Raw genomic sequence first — 24,739 nt, 5'->3', positions numbered from 1 at the left:
GATACATCTTTCATTCCCATTTATGAACTCCCTAGGTTCATAAAATGAAGACCAAAGATTCATCTTTCCTATGTTTATTTTTCAGAGCAGCCTGCCATACATTTCTCAGAAATGGTCTGCAAATCCTTTGCAATACCATCACAAAAATTTGTTCAAATAAATATTCAAAAAACCACACACACACAAAAAAAAAAAAAAAACTAAAAAGATTTCATACCCTGTACGTTCAAGGCTTTGGCTCTATCCTCAATACCATAAGGAGATTTCAAAAAAGAAAGAAAGAAGGGCTGGAGATTTAGCTCAGCAGTACCTGCCTGACAAGTGCAAGGTCATGAATTTGATCCTTGGTACAGAAAGAAAGAAAGCAAACAGGGAAATGAAAAAAATAAGATTTCAGGGACATGGGATATGTACTACATATATACCATATGCACATGTACCAGATGTACTGATTCAAAATCTCTGGTACTATTATAGACAGCTGAGTAAGGTAGAAATATTATAAGCAATCAGACATGGTTAGGTCCTTGAAGGAGTCAGTGCAAAAGATAAGAATATATTACAACTGTGGCTGGAGGCACATCCATTGAAGGCCAGGGCTCAAGATAAAAACAGAATGACCATGCTTTTCTGAGGCATAAGCAATATATTATAATTGGTATCATCTGGTCCAATAAAGTCTACATAGACATCAATAATCCAGGTGATGCTCCTACTTCTTTCCACGTACACTTGCTTCCTCATTGGATAAACATTAGCTAATCGACTTTACTTAACATCTTACTGGTTGATCATAGTTTTGTCCCATGTTGTACCCACTTTATGATTTTGCTCTATAAAAATCCCTCTAGAAAGTGAAGTCCATGGCAAACCACGTGGGCCCCTTTCTGTCTCTCAAGAGCTGTCTCTTCCTCAATAAAATTTACCACTGTTAACCTCTGTTGTTCCTTAAAACTCGTTCTTCAGTTTTGGGGAACACAAACTCGGCATATCAGACATTTAACAGGTTGAAAGTTTTAGTATTTCCCTCCTTTCATTTAGAGGTTCTATATCAATACCAGATATATTCATTAAAAATCTCTAGTAGTCAGGAACCAGGAATCTTCATTTTACTCCTCACTGCATCCTGGAACTGAGCATTCAACTTATGGCCTCATGTTTGCTAGGTAGGAATCTGCATTTTAAAGATCAAACATTTGAGTGGCCTGCCACATGATATTATGCTCAGTACTGGAGCAGCTGAGAAGGAAGGATGGTGAGCTCCAGTCAGCCTGAGATAAACAGCAAATTCCCAGTTAACCAGGCTACACACCAAGACCGTGTCTAAAAAATAAAATTAAAAAACAGGTGTGTTTTACACTCACCAAAATTTGGAATAGACCTTGTGACACTGGCCTTTTAACTACACCATCCCTGAGGATTTTTCCCTTTCCGCAACCGAAAACGAGAATTACTTGCCAGTTGATACTTGCACTATTGGCTGGCAGGATTGAGACATGTCTGCTGAGAGGTGATTGGGAACTCGCCTTGCGCTCTCTTCATTCTTGGTGAATTCTGAATTTGATTTTGGAAGAGAGATAGGAAGAGTTTTTGGGTTCAAGGACTAGGTTCCAGATACCAAAGAACTCCGTAATATAAGCGTTTAGGGCGCGTTCGACTAATATTGTCTCCAGCCGACCGCCGTCGTCAGTCTAATGACGCAACAGGATGTTTTCCGGATCCCTAATACCTGACTGTCAAGATGGCGGCCCCCAGGAGCTATGTTCTATGGAGCTACTGCGGCCGTGGGTGGTCGCGGTTGGTGCGAACCTGCGGGCCCCGAGGGCTTCATAGCTCCTTGCCTGCGGGCTCATTGGGTGTGCGGTTCTTGTCTCAAGAGAAGCATGCAACGCAAACGCACTTCGGATTTGAGACTGTGTCGGAGGAGGAAAAGGGGGGCAAAGGTGAAAGGGGCTAGAGGGCGGATAAAGGGATCTGTCAATCTGTGAACTAATTTTTTCTGCTCTACTAAGGGCAAATTTAATGTCCTGTTAGCTTCAGTGCTGTTATCTGTAGTTCTAACTTCCAAGGAATCCTCCCTCCCCCGTGTCTGGCAAAGTTTTGCGACCTGTCTTATCCTCGCAACCGCGAACTGAACCCACGGCCTTCCCACTGAGCTATATAATTCCCCACCTTTTTAAATTTTTACTTCCTGACAGGGTCTCTCTTAAGCCACGAAGTTGCCCTGGCAGTGCAGGAACTTGAGATCCTCTGGCTTCAGGAGTGGACCACCACGCCTGGCTACGCCCCCTTTTTAAACAGAGTGCTTGTCATTCAGTCCCATCATATGACTGTTTATGATGTGTCATGCACCATGTGGACATTTTTTCCAGTTCTCATTTCAACTTTCCGATGATGGGTATTGTTATCCCGATGTTAATACTTGAAGAAACTGAGCTTAAAGGTTAAGCACCAACTTGCCAAATTTAACATAGGAAGTTGCCAAACCAGTATTCCAACCCAATTTGATCTGACTTCAAAATACACGTTTATAGCCTCTTGCTGAAAAGGGGGGCCACTTTACAAACAAGGAGGGAAACTCTTGGTGCCTTAGTTTCCCAATTTGCCAAATAGGAATAGTTCTTGTATTATTTAGAGTTGTTGTATTACTTCCATGTATTATAGCACCTTCAACAGTGCCTGTTGCTTAGTAACACACAATTAAAATTAGAAATTATTGAACAGTTTCTTTGTGTGAGCCCTGCCACAGGCATAGAAAAGGAAAGTGTTTGTAAACTTTACCATTTATAATGAGCAAAGTATACCCATTTTACACAAATGCAGAGGTTCCTTCACTAGTTTTCACAATAACCAGGAAATAATAACAGTGTAATTTCCCATCCTCTTAAAGACTACATTGTGTAATCAGTGCGAAAATTGCAACTGGTCCATAACCTTTAAAAATTATTGAGCCTGAAGTTGGATGTGGTGGTACACACTTGTAATGCTAGCATGTGGGAGACTGAATCAGGAGATAATTACAGATCCAAGGCCAATTTGGGCTCCATAGCCAGATATAGTCTCAAAAATATAAAAAAAAAAATTATTGAGCCTGCTGGCTGGATGTACTTCAGTGGTAGAACACTTACCTACTACCTGTGAGGCCCTGGTTGTATTTCCAGTACTAAAATAAGTAAATAAATACATGTGTTTTTAAAAATATGTGGTAAATTGGGCACAGTAGCACATGTCTGTAATCTCAGCACTTGGGAGAATAAGGCAGGAGGATTGCCAAAAATTTGAGGCCACCCTGGGATACATAACGAGTTCAAGGCCAGACTAAACTGCATACCCAGACCTTGTCTCAAAAAAACAAAAAAAGACAAATGTATATATATATATATATATATATATATGCTAATATTTAGCACACTATAACTTAAAATTAATTTAATATAATTTAAAAGTTTAATGAAAATGTGAAATACTGAAAAGAAAATTGGTTTATTCCTTTTTTTGAGACAGGGTCTTACTATATAATCTACGATAACCTCAAACTCATAGCGATCCTCCTCCCTCAGCCTCTCAGATTGATTTCTTTCTAAAAAATTTATTTTCTTTTTTTGTTTGATTTTTTTTTTTAAAACTGAGAATGGGACTCCCAAGCAGGTGCATATGCTACTGAGCTATATTCCTGGCCCTTTTTTCTAAAAAATTTATCAAGTGTAGTTTGAATAATATTTGCTATCTTTATCTAATAGAATTTACAATAAGAAAAAAGATATACAATAAGGAATAAAATTTTCTGAGTCTTCTCAAATTGCCATAATTGCTTTCTAAAAGTTTGTAAACCTTTAATATTTTATCTTTTGCTCTCTCAATATGAAATTACCAGGCTTAGTGACACGTGCCTATAATCCCAGTACTTTGGGAGGATGAGCACTAGGATCAAACATTTGAGCCTAGCTTGGGCGACTTAGTGAGGCCTTACCTCAAACTAAAAAATAAAAAGGTCTGGAGATGTAGCTCAGTGTGAATCCCCTCGATTCACTCCCTAATACTGAAATTAATTAATTAACTTTTTTGTTATATGCATATTCCAATTTTTTTATTTTAAAAAGCAAAGCAGAAGAAAAGGAAAGAAATGATACAGAATTTCAAAAACAATAGTAGGAAATGAACATTAGTTAATATATTGCATATTGTTATCTTAGACCTAGTTCAAGTTACAAGATCTAGGCACAAAGAATGATTAATCGAACAGTGACAGCATAAACTGTTCTTTTCGGTGAACTACAGAGGTTGGTAGTATAAGCTGTCTATCTTGCATACATATATACACACACAGTTATATATGTATAGCTACATACATATAATCTTCCTTTCTTTTCTCCTTTCCCATCCCAATTGTTCTTTCCTTTTGAGCACTTTCTTTCACTTTCATTATTACAGTATGTATTGTACATTTTGAATCTTGCCACTCTTTCAGTTTTTTATTTTTTATTTTATACTAGGGAGACAGTATGGTATTTATAAATATGAGTTTTATTTATTTCACTTATGAGTATGGTCTGAAGTTGCCTCCATTCACCTATAAAAGCCTCAAGATTATCCTTTTTTATAGCTGAGTAACATTCTGTGTAAAAAAAATACCATATCTTTTTTATCCATTCTGTGGTTGATGGACATTTGGGTTGTTTCCAAGATTTAGCTGTTACAAATTGTGCTGCTGTAAACATGGGTTGTGGCATGACATTTTCAACTTTTCTGGGAAAATGCCCAAAAGAGGAATAGCTGGATTGAATGAGACTTCCATTCCTAGTTTTCTGAGAACCCTCCACACTGATTTCTACAGTGGTTACACAAGTCTACACTCCCAGAAACAGTGGAGAAGTATTCCTTTTTCCCCACTGCCCTGCCAACATTTGTTACCAGTTTTCTGATGAGGCAGGTGCTTATGCCACTGAACTAAATCCTCAGCCCTATTGGTTGATTTCTTTTTTTTTTTTTTTAATCAGTACTGGGAATCGAACTGACAACCACATGCTTGCAAGGCAGGCCCTTATGCTGCTGAGCTAAATCTCCAGACCCTTGGTTGATTTCTCAATGCCAGCCATTCTTTCTGGAGTGAGATGGAATCTCAGTGTTGTTTTAATTTGCATTTCTCTGTTGACCAGTGATATTAAACATGTCTTCGTGTATTTATTTTCCATTTGTGTTTCTTCATCTGAGAAGTGCATGTTCATTTCAGATGTCCATTTTTAATTCTTTTTTTTTTTTTGGGGGGGGGGTCTTTTTCCTTTTTATCAGTACCGGGGATCAAACTCACGACTGCCTGCTTGCAAGGCAGGCGCTTATGCCGCTGAGCTAAATCCTCAGCCCCAAGATGCCCATTTTTGGATTGGGTTAACTAACTAATTAAAAGTACTGGAAATGTTGCTCAGTGTGAAAACCCTAGGTTCAATTCAATCTCCAGCACTGAAAAAAAAAATCACATTAAATACACTTACACCAAGATACTGAAGATTGAATCTAGGACTTCACACATGTTAGACAAGTCCGGTACTATATCCCTAGTTGTTGGTTTTTGGTTTGGGGATGTTTTGTTTTGGAGATAGGGTCTCACTGTGTAATTTAGACTGACCTCAAACTCACTGTAGACCTCCTGCCTCACACTCCTGATTGCTGGAGTTGCAGATGTGTGCCACCATGGCTGGCCCCAGTTCTTTTTATTTTCAGACAAGTTCTGGATAAATTACCGAGGCTAAGCTTGAATTTATGATCTGTCTGCCTCAGCCTCCTGAGTAGCTGAGATTACAGGCATGTACCATCATGTCCAACTTAATGTGAATCTTTTTGCTGACATTACTTCTTGGGGCATCTGGACCTTTCTGTCATATCCACGTTCCTCATTTATGCCCAGAAATTCACTCTCTCATGAAGTTCCCTGGCTGTATGTATCTCTGCTCTCCAGTAGAGGCAATGTCAGTGTTTCCAGTTCCATTTCTCCTACAGTTCCACCGACACTCAATTCCAATTTCATCTCCACCATTAACACTTTTCATTTCTTTGCTGAACATTCATTTTTATTGCCCAGTTTCCTGTCGTTTGTGCAGTTGTGCCACATGGATTTCACTGAAGGCAACAAAGCCACGTTAGATGTTTTGCTGTCTGTATGTAAAGGTAATAACATTCAATGACAAGTCACCTACATTCTGTGAGAGAAGGGATGGTACTGGTCACTGATCAAGATGCTTGTCTGTTAGTGATTCATGGCCTGAAGAACCGCTGATAAAGTTTGTACTTCATGTAGTTACAGCTATCATTCTATTGTAGTGTTTGGGGTACTGATGTTAATTTAAGCCACAGTAATTGAAATTTATGCATATTGGAATCTTCAGAGCAAGAACAGTTATACTCAGTAGCTTGAACCTTTGTGTCCCTCAGTTATCTCAAAAGATGTTCCAAAGAAAACAACCAGCTGGAGACTCAGGAGAAGAGAATAAACCATTCAAGATTCAGCTGAAAGCTAGATATGGTAATAACTGTAATACCAGCGACTTGGGAAGCTGGGACAGAAGAATCCAGTTTGAGGTCAGCCTAAGCAATTTAGCAAGACTATGTTTCAAAAAAGGGTAGATACCATGTAGCTTAGTGGTAGAGTGCTTGCCCAGTGTGCAGAAGACCCTGAGTTTAATTCTCAGTGCCACAAAATAATAATAATTAATAATAATAATTTAGTTAAAGGAGTACTCTGCAGTCTGGTTGAGCAAAGGATAATGTTTTGCATTGTGTGCAGCACATTTTGGGGAATTCACACATCTCCCCTTCATTTTCTAATTGAACCTCATGGTCAGGCATGTGACACAGGCCTGTAGTCCCCACATTTGGGAGACAGAGACAGAACAATCACTGAATTTGAGACCAGCCTGGGCTACATAGTGAGTTGAAAACCAACTAGGCACGGTGGTACACACCTATAATCCTAGCATTTGGGGAGGTGAGGCAGGAGAACTTGCCACAAATTTGAGACAAGTCTGGACTACACAGCATGACCCTGCTTCAAAAAGAAAGTCAGACAGAAAGAAAATGTAGCTTTAGACAGTTTATATGGGTTTTTTTGAGAGGGGAGAGAAGGATTGTTTTTTGTTTTTTGTTTTTTTGGTTTTTTTTTTTTTGAGACGAGGTCTCACTATCTACTTCAGGCTGTCCTTAAACTCAGTACTTTCCCTGCCTCAGCCTCTTGGGTGCTGGGATTACAAATATGAGCTACCGGGGCTGGAGATTTAGCTCAGCGGTATAAGCGCCTGCCTTGCAAGCAGGCAGTCGTGAGTTCGATCCCCGGTACCAATAAAAAGGAAAAAAGCCAAAAAAAAAAAAAAAAAAAAAAAATGAGCTACCAAACCTGGCTAAAATGTACCTTTAGAGGGAAGATTTTTCTTTCTTTTTTTTCTGGAGTGGGGTTGGTTTTTTTTTTTGGGGGGGGGACTAGGGATCAAACTCAGGACTTTGCATTTACCAGGCAAGCACTTGAACCACTGAGTTAAATCCCCAGCTGAGGAAAGAGGAAAGATGTTCTTATGAGTCATGTCTCACAGTAGCAGATTTTCCAGATATACCAAATATCCTTTTTTACCCCCCTTTTGTTGTACTAGGAATTGCACCACATTCTGTTTTGATCTCTTAGAGGAGATTCCACAGTGTAACTTGGACCTGATTCACTACTTGTCATCAACCAAATTGTTCCTGAGATTCTACATGATGCAGAGATGAGACAAGGGATCTTCCTATCCATATTAGTCATGTGTCTTTCTCATGGTTTTGATGTCTTTTATTATAATAACCATCAGAAAAATTCCAGTTCCTGGGCTGGACAGGTAGCCCAATGGTAGAACTCTTGTCTACCATGTCCAAAACTCTAGGTTCAATCTCTAGTACTAGGAAAATAAAAAGAAAACAGAAAAGAAATCCACCACCATCACCACACACACACACACACACTATATCCACTAAGAAACAGAAGTATATGTTCCCTTCCGATCCTTTTACTTTGGCCTCTGAGATCACAGGTATGCATTATCACATGGGGCCTAGGTACATAACCTTATTTCAAAATAGTTTTAGCTGGGCATTATGGCACATACCTGTAAGCCCACACTGGAGAGGCTGAGTCAGGAGGATCACAATGAGTTCAAGACCCGCGTAGACTACATAGCAAGACCCTGTCTCAAAAAAAAAAAAAAACACTATAAAAGAAGAAAAAAAGAATTTGATGTCCTCTTGCCTCAGCTGCCCAAAATGTTGGGACTACAAACATATGTACCCTGTTCTTCCTCTATCATCATCATCATTATTATTATCATTATCACTATTATTATTTATCTTTTGAGACAGGATTTCTCTGTGAAGTTCAAACTGACCTTGAACACACTGTAACCCAGACTGACATCAAACAGTAATCCTCCTGCCTTAGCCAAAGTGGTGAGATTACAGGCATACACCACTACCTGAGGCCTGTTCCTCTTTTTAATTTAGGTTTTCTCAAATTAGTCTTGCTAATAGCACAATTGTGTGTCTCTCACATGTCAGTCTATCAGGTATTTGAAAGTGTGGCCAAGAAATACGATGTGATGAACGACATGATGAGCCTGGGCATCCATCGAGTTTGGAAAGATATGCTGCTATGGAAGATGAACCCGTTGCCTGGGACTCAACTGCTTGATGTTGCTGGAGGCACAGGTAATGTCAAATTTGATGTCCTTAGGTACCCTTGAGCATCTTTAAGAGTGTTTATCTCTTGCTGTAACAAGCTACTTCATCTATCATTAGGCTGAAGATATAATTTCTGAGACAGCATGCAAAATTATCAATCAAAAGCAACTTTGAGGGGCTGGAGGTTTAGCTCAGCGGCATAAGCGCCTGCCTTGCAAGCAGGCAGTCGGGAGTTCGATCCCCGGTACCGATAAAAAGGAAAAAGAAAAAAAGCAACTTTGAGGGGTAGGGATGTGGCTCACTGTTAGAGCATTTACCCAACATACACAAGGCCCTGGGTTCAGTCTCCAGCACCATAATATAGAGAAACCAATAAAACAGCCAGATTTTTGTCCACCTCTTTTCTTTTTTCTTGTTTGTTTGTTTTTGTTTTGAGATGGGGTCTAGTTGATCTTGAACTTTCTATGTAACCCACACTGGCCTCAAATCCACAATCTTCCTGCTTCAACTGCCAAAGTGCTGGGATTACAGGCATGTACCATCATGCCTGGCTTGCCTCCCTTTTTTCTAAAATAGATAGGATTATGAAGCAAAAGGATCAATTGTTTACTTCAGTGACTTTTTTTTTCCTGGTGATGGTAGTCATGGTGATGGCACGAGCCCTAGAGATTGAACCCAGTACTTCACACTTGCTAGGCAGTCACTTTTTATCACTGAGCTACCTCCCATCTGTTTCATCTTGTATTGAACCTGTAACCCACTTTCCTTGTCTGATTAGACGAGAACCCTTTTACTACATTATATAAGCTTTTTAGGCTAACTTTTTCACCTAATCTGCTATCACATCAGGTATCAAAGGTTCAATTGTTTATGTATAGTCTTTTGTTAGTTGTTCCAAACTAGGCATTTGGAGAGAAAAATGTCACAGGTTTCTAAAATGAATGTTGAAGCAGAGGGAAAGGAGAAGAATTAAGGTATCTTATATACATGTACCATCTCCGCATGCTAAATGTAATCAGTATGCACTGCAAACATGTACTAACAAAATTTAAAATGTTTTAAAATACATGGTGAAAACAGGCATAATCCCAACAGTTGGGAGGCTGAGGCAGGAGGATTGCCACAGATTTCAAGCCTAGCCTGGGCTACACAGTGAGTTCAAGGCCTGCCTGAAATAATGGTAAGACCTTATCTCAAAAAACTAAAAAAAAAAAAAAAAAAAAAAAAAATTTAAGTCCCTTTGGCTCAATGTTCTGCCCTCCAAACCCCCAAGGTGGCATCATTAACCCATGGCTCATCTGGGTATCTATACCCTCAGGGCACTGGACTGTGATATCCTGGTCCCAAGACACCAGATAGGTACCATTCTTTGAAACTGAGGAGGGCAGCCTTGTTCCCTGGGCCTGCAGTGGGAGCAGCAACCCTGTCAATCTTCAAATAACCTTCAGGTCATTCCCTCATCTTGAAAGATGGCTTGCATTCACAGCCACACAACTATTTTCTGCTGCTTGTAAAGTCTCAGCAGTTTTTATTTATTCTGTATTCTCTGGTTCTTTCACTCACATCTAGCAGTGTCTCCACTAGAATAATCTCTTTTCTATTCCTAACTACCTCTGTAGTTGATGATTACTTACACTAACTAGCCTTTTATCAAATGGATGTTCAGCTACACTCTTAAATGTTCTCTTCAGAATAAGCTTCCTGCTTTCTGCAATACACATAGAGAATGTTTCAAGTCTTTAAGTTCTGGTTCCCTTTTGCTGAATAATTTTTTAGCTTTTATCATATTTTACTCTAAGCAGCTGCACTACCTATCTTCAAATGTAAGCAGTCTGATGTCCAAAGGCAGTAAGAGCCAGCTGCTCTGGAGATGAAATTTTATAGAATTTACTGAAACCATGTGGCTCGCATATTTGACAAGGGACTTCCCTGTCTCTGTGCTCTACAGCAAAGCTGTGTGATCAGCAGACACTGTCCCAAGTACCGCAGGCTGTGTCCTTGCAGCACTGACATCCCAGATGCCATCTCTGTGGCCATTGTACTCTTTCACAGGCTGCCAGACAACCCACACTGTGGTGGCCTTCCAGCTAGACACGATCTTGCTGGTGGAAGCCTTGTAAGTGGTCTTTAGTTCTGACAAAGCTGACTGGCACCATTACTAGCTTTTGCCCAGAGTTGGCCTTTACTCACTTCTGCCCATCAATCATTTGTTCTTCAGCAGCAGCAAAGCATTCATTAAGAGTATCTATTTCTCTACACAATTCTAAATTTTCAGTGTAAAGGTTTTCAAATTCTGTATTTAACTAAACAGTTCCAGAAGTGTGGCAAACTGAAGGAGGCAGTTTGGAGTCTTGGCCTTCTAACATTTCTCTTGGTAGGCCTGTCCTTCCCTGTTCTGAGCTGTTAGTTCTTCATCTGAAAAACTGTGTGATTTACATTTTTGTTTTGCTTTTTTAAGCAGTTGAACAACTTCTGCCTTCTGTGGGCATTACTTCTAGAAGGTAGTGTCCTGGTTACTGCTGCAGTAAGCTGTCACAGTTACCACACTCACTCACTAAAGTCAGCCTAGATCGCACTGAGCCAGTAGGTCCCCGTGGTACAACACTCAGGATGTAGCAGCAGACATGCAGGATACTGACCAGTGTCACACTGCTGTGGCCCTGTGACCCCAAACTGGCGCATCTCCACTTCCAACATTTCCAGGAAAAAAAATTTGTGTTTATATTTGGAGAAGAAGATATAGAAGGAAGAATGTGATTTTAATGTCTTATTCTATATGTTTGGTATTGAGTCTTCCTTTTTTTTTTATTTTTGGTGGTTCTGGGGAGTATTGAGTCTTTTATAGTCAGAATCTATCCTAGCATTAGTTGGGTAATTTTTTTCCACATGCTGGGGATTCACTATGTAATGAACTATACCCAAGCCCTTTTTTAAATTTTTCAAGACCAGGAATGGCTAAATTACCCAGACTGGGCTCAAATTTGTGATCTTCTTGCCTCAGCCCTCTGAAATGCTGAGATTATGAGACTAACCTATTATCCCCAGCTGTTTAGCAATGTCTTATAAAAGATTTTAAAGAATCTTAGGAATCACATAACAAAGCCGTTGGAAAAAAAAAAAAAAAGAATCTTAGGAGTATTGGGCATGTTGGCGCATGCCTGTGATCCTAGCACTTGGGAGACTGAGGCAGGATTGTCCTCAAGCCTGGACTACAAAGCAAGACCTGTCTCAAAAAAAAAAAAAAAAAGGAAGTTGATTAAAGAAAAGATTATTAAAGAAGTTTAAACTTCTGTTATCTTTCATTTAAAAAATTTAATTAATGGGGTTTAGCTCAGTAGCACAAGTGCCTGCTTGGCAAATGTGAGGTCCTGAGTTCGACCCCCAGTATAAAAAATAATATATTTATTTTTCAGGACCTGCAGTTGAGCACAGGGCCTTGAACACACTAGGCAGGCACTCTGAGCTACCCTCCAGCCCAAATTTCCATTTCTATACTCATCCACTCCTACACCTTGTTGCTTCTTTTGGGTTTAGGAAATGCTGTTTTTTCAGTTTTTTGGGGTTTTGCATCTTTCTTCTGTTGGCATCCACAGGTGACATTGCATTCCGGTTCCTTAATTACATTCAGGCACAGCATCAGAGAAAGCAGAAGAGGCAGTTAAGGGCCCAACAAAATTTATCCTGGGACGAAATTGCCAAAAAGTATCAGGATGAAGAAGATCCCTTGGGTGGTTCCCATGTCATGATCTGTGACATCAACAGGGAGATGTTAAAGGTGGGACAGAAGAAAGCCTCTGACCAAGGACACAAGGCTGGTGAGTCCTGTGGGTAGACACAGAGGAAACACTTACATGTTTATAATATGAGGTACAGTACATAAAATGTTGAAATGCTTTATATTACAGCTTTTAGACATGTATAGCTAAAGGGAAAGTAAAGAGGGAAAGGGGAAGAAGTAAAAAGAATTAAAGTATGTATATATGCCAACTGCCTGCAATGGCTATAATCATTATGCACTGCAAACATGTACTAACAAAAATTTAAAAATTTTTTAAAAAGAAATTCATAGTTAAGCAGGAGTTGAAGATCATTTATATGGGTGAGTACTGCTTTGGTGTTTTCAGGATTTTTTTGTTCATTTGTTTGGTATTTGGTTTTTGGTTTCCTGAGACAGGGTCTCACTCCAGTTCAGGGTGGCCTTGAACTCACTGTGTAGACCAGACTGACCTTAAACTTGAGGCAGTCCTCAGCTTCCCAGGTATACACCACCATATCCAACTTATGTGCTATTACATACATTATTTCAGCAGCCTTTGAGCTAGAGGAATAGCCCACTGTGACTGAGAAGACACTCAAAACTCAAAGAGAGAGCCAGGATTTAGCTCAGTGGCATAACTGCCTGCCTGGCAAGCACAAGATCATGAGTTAGATCCCTGGTAGCAAAAAAACAAAACACAAAGAGGTTAAAGCTCTTACTGAAGTTATATATCTTCAAGCATCAGATCCCAAATTAGAGCTGAATCTTTGAATCTTAACTCTTGAACCCTGAGATGGAAGTTTGTTTTTGGAGGTATATTTTTATTTTAATGAGAATAAAACAAAACAAAACATAACAAAACAATGGGAATGATACTGGATTTCAACAGGACAGTAGGAAATCAACCATAGTTACTGTAATGCACATTGTTATCCTCTAAATAGATGCTCAGACCACCAGACATAGGCACGCAAAGTCAAACAACACAAGCACTAAGCTGTTTCTTTACTTCAGTTACTTACCATCATCTCAGAAATTTCAGGTACATGGCTTCTAATTTCTATGTCTACGTCTCCTAGACTTCTGGGTGGGCTCGAGGTCTGAGATTACACCTTGCTCCTTCATCTTGACATTTTCCTGTGTTTCTCCAAATCAGCTGGTTGCTGAATCCTGGGTGTTTCTTGCCATGGCTGCCTATCCTGTGGAGCAGGGGATTTGACTAGGCTCCTGGGTTCATCTCATCTGAGGTTCCTGGGATGGTAGAGAGGTGCAGGGCAGTTGCTGATCAATGTTGCCCTGATGGCAGGGGAACCCCGGGACATAGCTTCCTCCCCTCCTGGTGGAAAGTGGGCTCACCAGGCAGTGTGGTTGTGGGCTTATGGTGGGGAAATCTTTCTGATAAATTGACCATTACATTTCTAAAGTTCTGAAATAGCCAGCTGACCCCAGAAACATACCACTTTAGGTTTCTGCTTGAAACCAGCAACTTCAGAAAACTCCCGGCCTTAATTCAGGGCCATGAGATGGAAGTTACGCTTTAAATTCCCAGCACTTCTTGGATAACTGCAGCTCATGTCATTCCTATTCTTGTGCCATCCCACTCTCCTGTTCACTCTGGGCTGGCTGTACAGATCTGTAAAGTGTGGCCATAGGGCACACTTAGCAGCTTCCAACAGTTAGCATTTCAGTCTCTGCCTCAGCTTTGAAGCAAGGCCATGATCTCTCTTGGCAGCCTACAGATGATGACTTGAGCACCGTAAAGCTTCTAGGGCCTAGACATTTCGCAAGAAGGACTCTCTGTGTTTGCTTGTCATACTTGGAGTTGAACCCAGGGTGTTCACGCTGAGCTATAGCCTCAGTTCTATTTATTTATTTGTTTGTTTTATTTCAGAGATAGGGCTTTGCTAAGTCACTAAACTGCGCACGCTGGGCTTGAAGTTGTGATCCTCCTGCTTCAGTCTCCTATCAGCTGTGAGCTATCTATCATGTCTGGCTTCTAGGCAGGACTCTATTTTTTGTGGTACAGGAGATTAAACACTGAAACGTCACAAAGGGCTACATCTTCAGCCCATTCTATTTTGTTTCATTTTGTTTTGTTTTTTGAGATAGGGTTTTGCTGTGTAGTTCAGGTTGGCCTTTAACTCAAGATGGTCCTCCTGCCTCAGCTTTCCAGATGCTAGGATTATAGGCATGCGCAAACAAGTCCAGCTGTCTTCAATTTTGTCAAGTTGGTTGAAGACCCTGGAAACTGCACCTTGTTGACCAGCTCGCAGGGCTTCTGTGCTGCCCTCTTCTAAACTGGCTAGGTACTAAGACAGCCTTAAGGGGCTGGAGATTTAGCTCAGCGGCACAAGCACCTGTCTTGCAAGCAGGCAGTCGTGAGTTTGATCCCCTGTACCCATAAAAAGGAAAAAGACAAAAAAAAAAAAAAAAAAAGACAGCCTTAGTGAGGGACAAGGGTATGCAACAAAAAAAAGAAAGTCCTGGAGCCTGGGACATAGCTCAGCAGCACAGCACCTGCCTGGCAAGCATGAGGTCATAAGTTCAATTCCAGGTACCAAAAAACAAATTTATATATATATATATTAGCCAGACATGGTGGCACATGCCTATAATCCTAGCACTCGGGAAGCTGAGACAAGAGGATTGCTGCAAGTTTGAAATGAGCCTGGGCTATAAAGTGAGTTCAAGGCCAGTCCAAATTGCATAACAAAACCTTGTGTCAAAGAGACAGAAAGAAAAAAAGAAAGAAAAGCAAGTCTCTGAGATTGACATTTCTTTCCTCTCCCTACCCACTGTGAGTGCCTAGGGTTGTTTTAGCCCAATTCTTCCTCCTCCTCCTCCTCCTGCCCCCAGAAAGAGCTGCCTAGACGAACTGCAGCCCACTTGCTCTCCAGGATGAAGGATTCCTTTGTTAGCCATCAATACAAATCAGATGGCAGACAGTCATCAGTGCTTTTAGACAAAGCCACTGTGTTTCTTATTCCTACTGACAAATGTGTTTCCCTTTTCTCTGGTGCTCAGCCATAAAGAACAGAGAACACATGTTGAAATGATAGATAAAATTCCATTTCTGGAATCATATCTTCCATTACAAAGCTCTCCTTCAGACTTTCCTAAAATTGTCAAGGCTGGCTGGCTGGCTTGCTTGCTTGCTTGCTTTCTTTCTTTGTTTTTGGTACTGAGAATTGAACTCAGGTCCTTGTGCTTGCCAGGCAGGTGCTGTGCTGCTGAGCTACATCTCTGGCCCTGTCAAGGCATTATGAAGCACTGCATACTGTAGTACAAATACAGTTTTCTTTCCTTTTTGCTTTATCCCTCCTTAGTAATGCCTTTGCAAAATTTACAAGTCAAAGCTGAGTGTGGTGGTGCATACCTGAAATCCCCGTCCTTTATATAGGAGGCTGAAGCAGGAAGATCACAAGTTTAAGCTCAGCCTGAGCAACTTAGCAACTTAATAAGACCCTGACTGAGAGCTGGGAATGTAGCTCAGTGAGAAGGCCCTGGGTTCAATCCCTAATACTGTAAGCAGATGAAAGCAAGTTGAAATTTAAGAGGATGGCTTGGTTTTTTGCTGCTTGGGATGAAACCCAGAGCCTTACACATCCTAGGCAAGCACTGTACCACTGAGCCAGCCCTGATTTGTATTTTATCATACTATTTTCTGTCTATGGCTTTTAATTAACATCTAGATAGTTAACATATCTTCTATAATCATAATATAGAAATCTCTATGAACAAAAGCCAACAAATTTTCTGGTGAAGAGTGCTACAAATGAAGTCATCCAGAATTTTAGATACAGCATCTGCACAACCAGGGCAGTATCAGTGACTACAAATAACCACAGCCAATGCAGTCCTTGGTTTCTTCTTTTAGTGCCTGATTAACCATCTGGTGCTGCTGGACAGTTCTCTTTAAATTCTTCTTATTCGATTTTAATTTTATTCATGGCTCTGCAGCCTCCTGAAATGTCAGTGACCTTGATAGCCATAGCTAGAGAAAGCTTTTCTCTGAAATCCTGAGTCACTTTGAGCTCCCTCGACATCTGGGAAATGAATGGAGGTGATGGACATAGTAGCAAAGAGGAAGGCCTCAGTTCCAGCAGAACAGAAGCAACCTTGTACCCTTGCACCCACGCTATGCACTGCCTGCCTGACCAGTGTACCCCACAGCCTGAGGTTGCCATTTTTTTTGTTTGTTTGTTTTCTTTGAGACAGGATCTGCTTTTCTGGTTTAGGCTGGACTTGATCAAAGTACATAGGCTAGGCTGGCCTTGAACTTGCTTATGTAGCCCAGGCTGGCCTCAAACTCACAGAGATCCTTCTGCCTTAACTTCCCAAGTGCTGGGACCACAGGCATGTGCCACTACACCTGGCACTAGTTTGTATTTTGAGAGATTATTTTTATTTGCCTTTCACTAAAAACCATTCTCTGACCACCTCTTACAGAGAAATTAACTTTGACATGCCCAATCTTCTTTCTTGCTTCATTTCTGCTTTCATTAGCCTTTATCCATTTATAAACCCAACCTTCTAGGCTGGGGATGTAGCTCAATGGTAGAGCACTTGCCTACTATTCATAAGATCCTGGATTCCATTGCCAACAGCCTTAAAAAAGGGGCGGGGGAGAAAGAAAGAAGAACTTCCTATGCTTGGTCTATCAAAACACCTATTTTGCCAAGAATGGTGGCCCATGGGTATAATTGCAGTGCTCTGAGAGGCTGAGGCAGGAGTATCTCAAGTTTGACCCAGCCTGGGCAACTTAGTGATTTAGCCAGAACTTGTTTCCAAATTTAAAAATAAGAATTTTTAAAAAGGCATGGGATCTGAGTGTGGTGACTGTAATCCCAGCCATTGGAAGGCTGAATGAAGCAGGATTGTTACGAGTTGGAGGCCAGCCTGGGCAGCTACATAGTGAATTCAACAACAGCCTGAATTATAAAGCAAGACCCTGTTTAAAAAAAAAAAAAAAAAAAAAAAAAAAGATCTGGGTGTGTGTCTCAGTACAGGCCGTGGGATCAATCTACAGTATCATGAGAAATAAAATAAAATAAAATACAAAATTAGTATAACAGGCAGTGCAACCACAAGACCTGTATTCTTAATTACAACGCTCCACACAAAACACTTAGTTAGATTAAAAAAAAAGTCATGCTTGGAGATGGGACTGGTTATATAGCTTAGTGGTAAAGTACCTGCCTACCATGCCTAAGACACTGGATTTGAACCTCAGGATCCAAATAAAAATTGCAACCAGGCATAGTAGTGCACACCTGTAATTCTAGCACTTGGGAGGCTGAAGCATGAGGATCATTTTGAGTTCAAGACCAACTGAGCTACGGAGTGAGTTCAAGACCAGCCTGAGCCTCAAAGTGAGCTCAAAGCCAGCCTGAACTGCATAGTGAGACTCTGTCTCAAAAAGAGACAAAAAGTAAAAATTTTTTAAAAAGTTGCATAAGGGTGAGATTGTACTGTGAGATTGGAAGAAAGGCTGAGAAGGATAAACTTCAAGGATACTAGGTTCAGGCTCTCAGGATTAGAGGATACTATGAAGATAGTCACCAGCAAGTGAGTAGAAAAGGCAGGTGTATGTTTTCTGGCACCAAATAGGTGTCACAACAAAAAGCAATTTTTCAACAGCAGGTTGGTGCTTATCTGCTCACTTCATTTCTGACACTATTCAGATTTTATAACACCTTCGACAGGTTTAAGGGTTCAGTCCTACAAAACTGCTTCCACTTCAGATGCCAGCCATAAATTGGGGGCTGTGGCTACTGACATTTCTGCCTGCCCAACTACAAATTCTTTTTTGTTCAGTAATCTGCTGGGTGTAGTCAGGAAGGATGGCACACACCTGTAATTTGAGCACTTGCGACTCAGGGAACTGAAACAGGAGGATCTCTTAGTGCAAAGCCACTTGGGTTACAATACTGAGTTCAAGATCAACCTAAATTACCTAGTGAAACGCTGCTTCAATAATAATAATAATAATAATAATAATAGAATAGCTAGAACAGAAATAATAGTAGTGTTAGTAGCAAGAGTAATAATAATAATTTGCTGCATGTGGGGAAGATAGTTACCTAAACTGAAACTCAAAACTGATTTCTCTTTCAGGACTTACATGGGTGCTGGGAGATGCTGAAGAACTACCCTTTGATGATCATAAGTTTGATATTTACACCATTGCCTTCGGGATCCGAAATGTCATACACATTGATCAGGTATGAGTGGGTACATCCTCAGTCTGTATGACTTTCAGGACACCAGTTCTCTTGGAGTTGGTCCAGAGCAAATGGGGAGAGGAGGGATTCTTTCCTGAGCCCGGCACTTAGTAGGTTGACTATTTTAAGCTTGCGGGCTTCTTTTAAATTGCCAGTTTTCTTAGTTACAAAACTGAAAAGGACCAAAATCACAGAGCAGCTCCCAATGGAAGTCCTGGTTGCCTGGTTGGCATTTACATATTTGGGATGACTAGTCTTGTCTTGACATTTCATCTGCTTTTTCTCACTTGGAAAGCTATCAGTTTACAGATCAAAGGTTAGAGACTGACACAGAAAAAGCCACTCACATGCTATTTTGGCAGAAGATAGATCATGGTTCATCCGATTCATCTACAAAAAGAAGAGAATGTTTATTTTTTTAAATCTTGCTCAGCTTGGGCTGAGGATTTAGCTCAGGGGCATTAAGTGCCTGCTTGGCAAACATGAGGTCATGAGTTCCATCCCCGGTACCAAAAAACAAAGAAACAACAAAAATCTTGCTCAGCTTTTTTCTTTTTTGTACTAGGAATTGAACTCAGGACCTTTTGCTTGTCAGGCAGGTACTTATGCTGCTGAGCTATATCCCTGGCCTTTTTTTGGTACCAGGGATCGAACTCACAACCTTGCACTTGCAAGGCAGGTGCTTATGCCAATGAGCCAAATCCCCAACCCTGCTGGCCTTTTTTGGGGGGTTGAGGGGTGGCTTTTTGATTCAGTTCTTCTTTATTTCTACATTACCATTCTGTTCAAAAATTCGAAAATTAAGCTGAGCATGGTGATAACTGCCTCTGATCCCAGCATTTGGGAGATTAAGGCAGGATCACTGTGAGCTCAGAGCCAACGTGGGCAGCATAGTGAGTTCAAAGCCAGCATAGACTACATAGCAAAATGCTGTCTCAGTAAAACAACAAAAAAATTTGAAAATTATATGCAAGGCAACAGATTTTACATCTGTAACGTGGTCTCCAATTGTCTGGCTTTTCTGCTTTGGGTGGAACATTCTTTAAGGTGCTTGCTATAGCAATATAATATAAATTATGTAAATGTTATGTAATACATGTTAAATATATTATTTAACAAACTCTCATCAACAGTTAAAGATTCCTCTAATCTTGTGCTTTCAAATACTAATTATCCATATATGTGCCACTTCCACAGTAGAAGCATTTCCATAAAATAGAATCTTTAGTCAGGCACTGGCTGAGTCAGGCCCATGCCTGTAAATCCTAGTACTCAGGAGGCTAAGGGTAAAAGGATCACTGTGAGTTCAAGGCCAGCCTGGGTTACATAGTGAAACCTTGTCTCAATCCCTGCCCGAATAGTTATGGGCTACAGAATGCCTATAACATTTATATAAGCTTATTTCTGCTGTGACAGCTTCCCAACTGAGATTAAACAAGGAATTTGTGCGAAATCATGTTTACAATGCCACTGTAGCTAATGCTGTCTCAACCTTGTGGAACTGCGTGAGGTCTGCTGAGGAATGTTTCCTGATATCCTTGTCTCTTTCAGGCACTCCAAGAAGCTCATCGGGTCTTGAAGCCAGGAGGACGGTTTTTGTGCCTGGAGTTTAGCCGAGTAAACAATCCCCTCATATCCAGGTTGGCATTGATGATGAGGCTATATCTTCACTAACTAGCGATGTGAGTCAGTTCAGCGTCACTGAGGCCTTGAAGGACATTGCTTCCCAAAGAGGTCAGTTAGTTCTGAATGACAGTACTTAGGCTAGAAGTAATCAGTAATCAGAGGTCCAATTCAACAACATTGTGTATTTTATTTACTCATACAGTATTTTTTTTTTTGGTCTTTTTTGTTTTTATCGGTAGCAGGGATCAAACTCACGACTGCCTGCTTGCAAGGCAGGCACTCACCCCAGCCCCTTCTCATACAGTATTTTAAGAAACCAACTTAAAAGGGCCCGAGGGTTTAGCTCCGCAGCACAAGTGCCTGCCTGGCAAACATGAGGTCATGAGTTTGATCCCCTTTACCACAAAAAAAAAAAAAAAACAATTTAAAGGATCAAGGACATAGCTCAGGGGTAGAGTGCTTGCCTACCTTGCACTTGTTCATTCCCCACTAAGGAAGGGAGAAAGAGGAGAGACCGGAATAAAGGAATGGAAAAGAAATTGATTTTTTTCTTTTTTTAATGGTAGCAAGGTTTTACCAAAGGTAGGAAAAGAAACCGGCTCTATAGAGCAATTTTGGGTCAAATAAAAGGAAAAGATATATACCATACAGCATGAGGGCAGGCCACCATGCAAGAGAGAATACAGTGGCCAAAGGCATTGATTCAAAATCAGAAAATTTTATGTAAAATCTGGATTTCCAGCCAGGTATGGTGATGGATGCCTATAATCCCAGCACTCAGGAGACTGAGGCAGGAAGAGTGCCACAAGTTCAAGTCCAGCCTGAATTACAGAGCAAGATCCTGTGGTAAAAACAAACAAGGGGTCCAGGATATGGTTTAGGCATAAGCACCTACCTGGCAAATGCAAGGTCCTGAGTTCGGTTCCCAAAAACAAACAAAAAATTAAATAAAATAAAATCTGGATATCCAGCTTAATTTGAGAAGTCAGATACATAGCAATGCTGAGTAGGCCCATATTCTCATGTGCAGTTGTCAGAGTCAAGTAGTAGCTGCCTGTTCTTTATTTTTCTGGTACTTCCTAACAGTACTCGTCACCAGCCATCTTGGTTTTACAACTAGCTGCTTCCCTTACTCCAGATAGTTGCTTGACTCCTTACAGGCATTTGTTTGTGACTCTGAGCTTAGACTAGCCTTGAACTCATGACAGTCTTCCTGCCTCAGCCTCAACATCCTGGGTGCTAGGATTACAGGCATGCACCACCATGCCCAGCTCTCTTGCTTCATGTTGAGGAAAGAGTTTAGAGGGTTTTTGTTTTTTGTTTTTTTTTTTTTGTCTTTTTCCTTTTTACCAGTACCAGGGATCGAACTCACGACTGCCTACTTGCAAGGCAGGTGCTTATGCCGCTGAGCTAAATCCCTAGCCCCTAATTTTAGAGTTTTTTGTTTGTTTGTTTTTCTTTTTAGGGAATGAACTCAGAGCATGTTCTAATCTTAATCTTTTGCCTTTCTTGTTGTTTGCTTAGGCTTTATGATCTATATAGCTTCCAGGTCATTCCTGTCCTAGGAGAGGTCATTGCAGGAGACTGGAAGTCCTATCAATACCTTGTAGAGAGTATCCGGAAGTTCCCATCTCAGGTACAGTATTTCTATAGCTTGACAGAGACCTTAAAGTTGAAATCCAGATAATCCTTATTGTGTCTTTCATTGTGTTTTAGGAAGAGTTCAAGGAGATGATAGAAGATGCAGGTTTTCAGAAGGTGACTTATGAAAGTCTTACTTCAGGCATTGTGGCCATTCATTCAGGCTTCAAACTTTAGCTCCTTTTCCTATCCTGGAGAGAGATCCAGTAATACACTGTTGACATCCTGGAACCCAAGGATAACCTGGCTGATGAGACAGCAGCTCCTATTAAGGATATGAACCATGGGCTCATGTTCTGAAGCACCCAAAGGGGAAGAAACACATCTATGTCTTTTTTTTTTTAAATAACTTTCATTAGAAGCTGCTTAGATCTTTTCTCAGAGGTATTTGGTCTGTTATTTTGTTTTTCTTCAACTCCTTTGGCTATGCACTTTGGGGTTGGGTGAGAGCAGTACTAAGCCCTAACACACAGTTTCCAAGTACAGTATATTTTTGCTAATGGCGCTGCCTTCCAGAGGGGTAATGGATCATTTGAACCCAGTGATGACTTACTGTGTTTGAGTCAAACTTTCACCATGCTCTAGGACCTGAAAACCAAGGTCTAAGTCAGAGGGCTAACAACACTAGAATTATGGGCCAGGGTATAGCTCAGAGCGTGTGCTTAGAATACAAGAGATCCTGGGTTTAATCTTCAGCATGCACACACATCCTGGAAGTGTATGGTGGATCAGTAAATGAATTTACAAATTGGATAGTATTTGTCAATGTTTGCTTGCTTGCTTTTTCTTTTTTTGTACCAGGAATCGAACTCATGACCTCACGCTTACCAGGCAGGCACTGTGCCGCTGAGTTGTGTTCCCGGCCCAATCATTGCTTTCTTACATGGATTAAAGGAAAAAAAATTTTTTTCATGGTGCTGTAACTCAAACCCAGCTCCTCTCTTTAGCCCTGTACCACTCACGAACTACATCCCTAGCCTGAAAGTACATTATTTCATCATGCTTTTAGTGCTCTTTGATCAAATTCAGTATTTTCTCTTCACTGGCAGTCATAAAAACACTCTACTAAATCCTTGTTTATAAAATACAGGCAAACTCCTGCTTTCATACCAAGAAAGAAATAAAGAGCGGAGGCAGGAGAAAAGAAAGAGAACTATTTATATAACTGAATTCTTCCAGCAATCAGGAATGAATCTGAGGGAGCTCATTGTCTTTTGTTTGTTTGTTTTGTGATACTGGGTATTGATCCCAGAACCTTTGCACTGAGCTCTATCCCCAGCTCTTTATTTTTGAGATAGGGTCTTGCAAAATCTCTTAAGTTACCCAGGTTTATCTCAAATTTGATGATCCTCATGCCTCTGCCTCCCAGAGACCCTGAATTATAGGTGTGCACCACTACACATGGCTTTTCTCTCACTTTTTTTTGTAGAGACAATCTTACTACGTTGCCCAGGCTAAAAAATAAAAAATAAATCGCCCAGGGTGGGCTCAAACTTGGAATCCTCCTGCCTCAGCGCCCTGTTACAATCCACTGTTTGATGTTAAAGGAGGCTATATGCCAGGCATAATGACAGACACCTGTAAATTCCAGCATTTGGGAGGCTGAGGCAGGAAGATCATTGCAAGTCTGAGGCCAGTCTAAAATATACAGTGAGACTGTGTCTCAAACAAAAACAAAAATAACTGTAGTTTTTGAATATGAAACTTAATGGACCTTGCTAAAAAATCAGTGTGTGTTAGGGCTGGGGATTTAGCTCAGCGGCATAAGCGCCTGCCCTGTAAGCAGGCAGTCGTGAGTTCGATCCCTGGTACCTATAAAAACGAAAAAGACCAAAAAAAAAAAAAAAAACCAAAAAAAACCAGTATGTGATTTGGCTAGCAGTTTAATTGTGGATAACTTAGCTCAAGGATTTTTAAAAGGGATTCAGAAAGAAAAAAAAAAAAAAGATTCAGATATGCTGATTACTGGCCCAGCACAGAAAGGATCATTTATGTATCTTTATTAGATCTTATCACTGAATAGTTTCCAGATATAGCTAGCTGTATACAACAGTCTCATAAACAGTTTAAGGGCATTTGAGAATAGAAAAACTTTTAGATTACATTTTGTTTTCAACCAGCTGGAGCCTGTTGGCTTTTGAAGCTAATAGGAAAGAACAGACACTGGAAGGAATTTCATAAGCCATCAACAAAGTCTTATCACCATAGCAATGTGGTTTTCTCACATCTGAATCAAAAAATTAAAGTTACAAGCTGTCAACTTCCTAACAGTAGATATGGATCAAATCAAATCAGATTAGTACCTCTAATGTTCAGCTGTAATGTCTTGAATCACCTTTGGGTCTCTTGCTGGAAAAGATCATCAGTTTGGAACAGGGCTAACTGGAAAAGAGAGAGCTTTGGTGGCCAAATTCCTCTTTGGGCTTTTTACATAAATACAAATCTAAACCACCTCAGTGGCATCATTTTTGCAGAAATAATGAGAAAAAAACCTGTTGGACTAAGGATGTGGTGGCACATGTTTGTAATTCCAACACTCAGGACACTGAGCTACGAGGATCACCATGAGTTCAAGTTCGGCATGAACTACATAACAAGACCTTTTGTTTTTTTAAGCCCTATTGTTTTAACTGCCACAAAATAAATTTTTAGCTAAGTGTGATGGTTCACACCTGTAATCCCAGCACTCTTTGGGAGGCTGAGGCCGGAGGATTATTGTGAGCTTCAAGGCCAGCATAAACTTTTTGAGACTGTCTTAAAAAAACAAATAAATAAATAAATTTGTACTCCTACCTTGAAA

General features: G+C 40.5%; 1 protein-coding gene and 1 non-coding gene across 3 annotated transcripts; one reads left to right on the top strand and one right to left on the bottom strand.

Moving 5' to 3' along the window:
• The first annotated feature begins 1,706 nt into the window (after window positions 1-1,706).
• Coq5 (coenzyme Q5, methyltransferase) lies at window positions 1,707-24,739 on the top strand. Of its 2 annotated transcripts, XM_003478444.5 has the most exons (7): window positions 1,709-1,943; window positions 8,569-8,718; window positions 12,285-12,506; window positions 18,566-18,672; window positions 20,224-20,312; window positions 21,823-21,934; window positions 22,015-24,739. In XM_003478444.5, exons 1-7 carry the CDS (start codon window positions 1,742-1,744, stop codon window positions 22,114-22,116), a joined length of 984 nt encoding a protein of 327 aa, XP_003478492.2. In that variant the 5' UTR covers window positions 1,709-1,741; the 3' UTR covers window positions 22,117-24,739. The 2 variants fall into 2 exon arrangements, 1 of the variants encoding a protein (XP_003478492.2); XR_010039679.1 differs by lacking the exon at window positions 22,015-24,739 and having other exon boundaries at window positions 1,707-1,943; window positions 20,224-20,406; window positions 21,823-21,940.
• LOC111754027 (small nucleolar RNA SNORA2/SNORA34 family) lies at window positions 13,832-13,968 on the bottom strand. The gene has a single exon (XR_002788762.2). It is a non-coding gene; the product is annotated as a small nucleolar RNA SNORA2/SNORA34 family (small nucleolar RNA).

This window comes from Cavia porcellus, unplaced genomic scaffold (assembly GCF_034190915.1).
Source record: "Cavia porcellus strain 051 isolate PalLab524CR breed Dunkin Hartley unplaced genomic scaffold, mCavPor4.1 scaffold_16, whole genome shotgun sequence".
In the NCBI taxonomy this organism is placed as follows: domain Eukaryota; kingdom Metazoa; phylum Chordata; class Mammalia; order Rodentia; family Caviidae; genus Cavia; species Cavia porcellus.
The sequence above is the reverse complement of the archived record's forward strand: the minus strand, read 5'-3'. Positions and strand labels throughout refer to the sequence as shown.